Source organism: Carlito syrichta, unplaced genomic scaffold (assembly GCF_000164805.1).
Source record: "Carlito syrichta isolate Samal-C Ts95f unplaced genomic scaffold, Tarsius_syrichta-2.0.1 Scaffold302029, whole genome shotgun sequence".
Classification (NCBI taxonomy): domain Eukaryota; kingdom Metazoa; phylum Chordata; class Mammalia; order Primates; family Tarsiidae; genus Carlito; species Carlito syrichta.
This window is the reverse complement of record NW_007246125.1, coordinates 297,951-304,800: the sequence shown is the minus strand read 5'-3', so window position 1 is coordinate 304,800 and position 6,850 is coordinate 297,951. Positions and strand designations below refer to the sequence as shown.

The window sequence follows — 6,850 nt, the reverse complement described above, 5'->3', positions numbered from 1 at the left end:
CCTGAGCGCGCGGAGGAGGGCTCCAGGTGAAAACGCCTCTTCCCCTCCGCTGGAGAGCTTCCGCCCCGTTTCCCGGTTCCCTGGGCCGCCTTCCGCGTAGACGCAGATCAGTCGCTCTTCATTCCTTACAATGCCGTTTTCTTTTCCTTGAGGCTAAGGAAGACCGCAAAAGGTAGCTCACCGCATCTGTAGGATAGTTTGCAACTAGTGTACCAAGAGGAAGCCGAAGAAAATCTCTTTTCGCACCTGTGCTGAACACTTACAATTTCACGCTTACGCTTACAATTGCACTTATCGTATATACTTATAATTGCTAGTGTACAAGTGGCTGTTACACACTAGATTCATACTGAAGCACCATCAGGCTTATTTTATTACTCGTCATATTTCAGCGTGCAATGTTAAGAATTGGGTAGGAAGGAAGAGGTGAAGGAGGAAGTGGGGGAAAAAAGGAATTGGAAGGCCAAGAGCAGTGGCTTATGCTTGTAACCCCAGCACCTTGGGAGGCTGAGGCAGGAGGGTCGCTTGAGCCCAGGAGTTCGAGACAGCCTGGGCAACATAGGAAATCTCAGCTCTACAAAAAGTCAAAATATTAGCTGGGTGTGGTGGTGTGCACCTGTAATCCTAACTTTTCAGGAGACTACGGTGGGGAGGATCTCCCGAGCCCAGGAGGTCAAGGCTGTGGTGAGCCCCGATCAGGCCACTGCACCTCAGCATGGGTGACAAGCTGAGACCCTGACTTAAAAAAAAAAAAAAGAGGCCGGCTCGGTGGCTCAGCCTGTAATCCCGCGCTTTGGGAGGCTGAGGTGAGTGGATTGCCTGAGTCCGCGGGTTCGAGACCCGCCTGGGCAACTTGGCGAGACCTCATCTCTACCATAAATAAAAAATTAGCCAGGCATGGCAGCACGCGCCTGTAGTTCTGGCTACTTGGAAGGCTGAGGCGGAGGGATCACCAGAGCCCAGTGGGTCGACGCTGTGGTGTCCATGAGTGTGCCACTGCACTCCAGCCTGGGCAATGGAGTGAGACTCCAACTCAAAAAACTGGGTAATTAGAAGTTAAGGTCAATGCAAATGCTAGATGATCCAAAAATTTGAGAATTTCTAACAAAGCAAAAATTTACATTAAAACAGCTATTCACAGGGTTTTTGACATATTTGCAGGTAAATTTAATAGTGAATGAGGTAACGCTGACCTATTTTATAAATTTCACCTGTTGCTGTCAGGTACCTAAGATGCTGTGATTTGAGAATCTTTTTTTTTTTTTTTTTGAGTTGGAGTCTCCCTCTGTCATTCTCACGGACACTGCAGCCTCGACCTGCTGGGCTCAGGTGATCAGTGATCCTTTCACCTCAGCCTTCCAAGTAGCTGGAACTGCTGGCACGCGCCAAAATGCCTGGCTAGTCTCATCAAGTTGCCCAGGCTGGTCTCAAACCCCCAGGCTTAGGCAGTCCTCTTGCCTTGGCCTCCCAAAGTGCTGGGATTACAGGCTGAGCCACTGCGCCCACCTGACATATTTTTAATCTTGCCTTTTTAAGCTTTTTTTCCTTTTTCTTTTTTTACAAGAATTTAGTAGCTTTGTTGCCCGGACCAACACATGTGGAGAGTTACGTTCTTCTCACTTAGGCAAAGAAGTCACCTTGTATGGATGGATTCAGTACCGAAGGTAAACTGCAACAGTCCAAGAATGCATGGTGGTTGTTTTCCCAAGGCAGTTCCAAACCTTAGTACTAAGTTTCAATCAATCAGAGTAAAACACTCTGCATCCCCTACAGGATTCTAGAATTCATTGAATTTTCAATTTTGTTTTTGTTCTGAAAGACCCGAGTGACTGCAAGTGTCACTCAATAGGTACCAGTGACATCCGTTGAAGGGTATAACATTGCAGCTGGATCCACTGATGACTAAAATGACCCTGGGCTTACTAAGGCTGACAAGGTTCTGTGACCAGTAATTGGGATTGGGCCAACATCTTAAACCACCTGTTAAGCCCCAGTAGCATGGTAGGTGGGAGGAAGCTCATGTTATTCTAAGTTTAGGTAGCAAAAAAAACTAAAAACATGAACAGTGATTTATTAAAATCAGCAACCATTTTTGTTGTTCATCTCTATATTCAGGACATACCTGAACAGCACATTAGTTCACATGGAAGGGATCTCAAATAGATTATATCTTTATTTACAAAGAGAAAAGACCTTATATTGCTGTATTTCAAAAATGGCCAAATGCTTTTAATATCCTAAAATACTATCTTCAGATTTTACTATGTGAAAAGTTTCCAAATTTAGTAAAATTTTCTTATAAAGACTTAAACCAATGAAAAATTTTTTAAATTGTTAAGTTTGTTTTTTCATTAATAAGCCATCTGTATAAGATCAATAAGCTATATAAGTAGACAAGAGCCGGACTCGGTGGCTCAGCTTGTAATCCCATGCTTTGGGAGGCTAAGGTGAGTGGATTGTCTAAGCCTGCGGGTTCGAGACCTGCCTGGGCAACTTGGCGAGACCTCACCTCTACAATAAATCAAAAATTAGCCGGGCGTGGTAGCGCGCACCTGTAGTTCCAGCTACTTGGAAGGCTGAGGCGGAAGGATCACCGGAGCCCAGCAGGTCGAGGCTGCAGTGGCCAGGAGCGGCCACTACACTCCAGTCTGGGTGACAGAGTGAGACTCCAACTGAAAAAAAAAAAAGTAGACAATAAAAATTGCAGTTGAAATGAAAAACAGTCTTTCATCAATAAGCTACATAGATAACTGCATGAATGTAACTAGTAAAAGTACAAAATTATAAAAAACATGAGAAATTGCCTGGGTTTTTTTTATTATTTATTTTGCCTGTTTACATTTGAGCTCAGATATTTTATCCTAAAATGTTCTTTTTTTTCCCCCCCCATTAATCAGGCAGAACATGTTCCTAGTCCTAAGAGACTTCCACGGGCTTGTTCAAGTTGTCATCCCCCAGGATGAGGTAATAGAAAGTTTCCTACTGTTATCTAAAAGCCTCTTTGGTGCTATGACTAGGGTAAGGTAAGTAGTTTCATGAGGATGTCTGAAGCTTTAAATTCAGAAGTTAGTTTGTTTATTTATTTTTCTTTTTTTTAGAGTTGGAATCTCACTCTGTCGCCTAGGCTGGAGTGCAGTGGCATGCTTACAACTATCGCAGCTGTGACCTGCTGGGCTCAGGTGATCCTTCCGCCTCAGCCTTCCAAGCAACTGGAACCACAGGCATGCACCACCACACCTGGCTTATTTTTTAAAATTTATTTTAGAGGCAAGATCTCACCAAATTTCCCAGGCTGGTCTCAAACCCCTGGACTCAAGCAGTCATCTTGCCTCCATCTCCCAAAGTGCTGGGATTACAGGTGTGAGCCACTGTGCTCAGCCGAAGTTTATTGTTAATGAAAACTGAAAACTCATAAGCAATGTTAAGACATGGCAAACTAGGAAAAAAATATGTGCAACTCATCACAGACAAAGGGCTAGTTTCTCTAATATCTAAAAGGCTACTGCAAATTAAAAAAAAAAAAGATCAGTGCCGTAGTAGAACTATGAACCTAGGAAGGATGTGAACATAAACTTTACGCCTGGAGTCCCAGCACTTTGGGAGACAGAGGTGAGAGAATTGCCTGAGCCCAGAAGTTCAATACCAGTCTGGGCAACTTGGCGAAACCTCATCTCTATAATAAATCAAACACCAGCATGGTGGTATGCACCTGTAATTCTAGCTACTTGGAAGGCTGAAGTGGAAGGATGAACTGACCCCAGCAGTTTGAGGCTGCGGTAGCTGTAAGCATGCTACTGCACTCCAGCCTGGATGACAGAGTAAGACTCTGACTCAAAAAAAAAGGAAAGAAAAGAAAATATATATGGTTTGTAGACATAATGAGAGTATGCGCAATTTTTTACTTGTAAGTAGAGAATTGAAAATTTATACTACACTTAATTGTTATTTTTAACACATTAATTGACAACACACTGTGTTTGGGAAAGCAGGTGTTCACTCATTCCCGAAGGGAGTATAAATTGGCACTAGCTGTATGGAAAGCATCTTGGCAATATCAAAATTATAAATGTATATATCCTTTGAACCATTGATTCAATTTCTAATAAATTATCTCACAGTTATCTTACACCTAGACTTACATGGATGCAAGATGACACATATGCAAGGATATTCATTTCAAGATTATTTTTTATTTATTTATTTATTTATTTTTTGAGTTGGAGTCTCACTCGGTCGCCCAGACTGGAGTGCAGTGACCGCTCCCGGCCACCACAGCGTCGCCTGCTGGGCTCCAGCGATCCTTCCGCCTCAGCCTTCCAAGTACCTGGAATTACAGGCATGCACTACCACGCCCGGCTGATTTTTTTTTTTTTTTATTGTAGAGATGAGGTCTCACCAAGTTGCCCAGGTGGGCCTCGAACCCGCAGGCTCAGGCAGTCTACTCACCTCAGCCTCCCAAAGGCACGGGAGTACAGGCTGAGCCACCAAGCCCGGCTCAAGATTATTTTTAATGGAAAAATTTGGGAACAACTTAGATGTCCTATAATAAGAGACTGGTTTAACAAACAAGATACATCCTTATGATGGAATATTCTTCTCAGTCATAGAAAAAAATTAAGATGCAGATACATCTGTGTTGTATGAAAAATATTTTTAAGAGAACAAAAAGAATGAAGAAGCTCTATACTAATAGGGGGAAAAAAATCCAAGGTATATTGCTAGATGAAAAACTACTCTTGAGAATACAGGAGAGTATGTATAGTGCTATCATCTATGTAAAACAGGGGCAGGAAACTATAATTTCACTCTGTGTGTAATTGAGTGTACTTGCTTGTATATATGTTGTGAAATGTCTCTGGAAGGATATCAAGTGTCTGATAACATTGGGTGCTTCCCAGGGGTTTCAAGACAAGAATAGGGAAGTTTTTCTCTATATCTTATATAGAGAATTGAATATATTGCTGAGCTTGGTAGCTCATACCTGGAATCCCAGCACTTTGGGAGACAGAGGTGAGAGAATTGCCTAAGCCCAGAAGTTCGATACCAGTCTAGGCAACTTGGCAAAACCTCATCTCTACAATAAATCAAACCCTTTGTGCCCTTTGAACTTTGAGCCCTGTGAAGATACTACTTGCTCAAAATATTAGATTTAATTTAATTGCCAAAATTAGAGAAAATAAAGAACTTCTACCAAGATCACTAGGCAATGTTGGTTTCCGTTGTAATTTTTACAGATGCTTGTATGCCTACAAAAAATATTACTGACTCAGCTCTTAAATGTTTGAAAGAAAAGCAGTCAACTATCTCTCAGGGATTGAGATCCAGAGATGGGCCTAGCTAACCCTGGAGAATTTTCATTTTGGACCCATTACTGCTATTGGGTTTAACTACCCCTAAGACTAACCCTGGAAGCAGTTGCCTTTAAAATATATGGGACTTAGCCAGATGTGGTGGCTCACTCCTATAATCCCAGCCCTTTGGGAGGCAGAGGCAAGAGGACTGCCTGAGCCTACCATTTTGAGTCCAACCTGGGAAACATGGTAAGACCTTGTCTTCTACAGTAAATAAAAAATTTAGCCGGGTATGGTGGTACATTCCTGTAGTTCCAACTTCTTGGAAGGCAGAGACAGAAGGATCACCTGAGCCTAGCAGGTTGAGGTTGTGGTGGCCCTGAGCGTGCCAGCCTGGGTGACAGAGTGAGATTCCAACTCTAGATAGATAGATAAATGTATGTGGGACTTTTTGTACTATTAATAGTCATTCTTATCCTTATTTTCCTGTAAGGAAAGTTTTTAAAGTTCTTAACTAATAGTTTCACTTGTTATATTATATGGAGTCAGTTGGAGAGGAAATTTACTAAATTCTATAATGAAGTCCTTAAGGACAGCCCCACTATTCATAGTAATTAAGCTGTGAATGTTAGCATTTTGTTAAGCTGCAGACTTACAGTTAATTGAAGATTTCTGTAAATTCCTTTGTTTCTTGGAATTCTTTTCCTCCTTATTCTCCAGTCAGCTGCCTCTGTGAAGAAGATTCTGTGTGAAGCCCCTGTGGAGTCTGTGGTGCGAGTATCTGGGACAGTCATTTCCCGACCTCTGGGACAAGAGAATCCAGTTAGTAGTTTAGAAACTATGTAAATTCTATTTGTATGTATTTGTACTGCCTGTGTACACATTCAGACAGTATAGATGGAGCACCTGTTGGAGATGAGGCACTAAAACTCAGTAAGTTCTGCAGATGAACCTACAGATTTCGAAGTCTTCACACACACTCCTACATAAATATGCATGCTAAGGTATTGACATGATGAGTGCATGCTGACTCCTGTTGATATCTGAGCATATCAACCACAGATACACATAAGAATGTCAAAATCATGTACAGACATTGTGTTTTAGACTATATGCTGCGCACCTGTACATTTTACTCTCTCATTGTCTCAGAAAATGCCAACAGGTGAGATTGAAGTCAGAGTTAAAACAGCTGAACTTCTGAATTCCTGCAAGAAGCTGCCCTTTGAAATTAAGGACTTTGTGAAGGTACCATCCTGTGTTATTAATAAAACAGAGTATTTAGAAAATGTTGATGACCAGTAAAGTATTTTCAGAGTTTTTTTTTAAGTTTAGCTTCTACAAAATTAAATATTATATTGTAGACATATCATAAATTATGTTCTACAATTTCTTGATCAACTATTATTTTTTTTTTTTTTTTTGAGTTTGAGTTTGAGTCTCACTCCGTCGCCCGGACTGGAGTGCAGTGGCTGCTCCAGGACACCGCAGCCTCGACCCACTGGGCTCTGGTGATCCTTCTGCCTCAGCCTTCCGAGTAGCCGGAATTACAGGCGCGC

General features: G+C 41.9%; 1 protein-coding gene across 1 annotated transcript in view; it reads left to right on the top strand.

Moving 5' to 3' along the window:
* The window catches only part of DARS2 (aspartyl-tRNA synthetase 2, mitochondrial), a 36,645-nt gene that overhangs the window by 2,315 nt on the left and 27,480 nt on the right, over positions 1-6,850 (top strand). The window contains exons 4-7 of the mRNA XM_021711304.1: positions 1,565-1,664; positions 2,898-2,964; positions 6,012-6,113; positions 6,444-6,539. Coding sequence (XP_021566979.1) covers positions 1,565-1,664; positions 2,898-2,964; positions 6,012-6,113; positions 6,444-6,539 — 365 coding nt within the window. The remainder of the gene's footprint in view (positions 1-1,564; positions 1,665-2,897; positions 2,965-6,011; positions 6,114-6,443; positions 6,540-6,850) is intronic.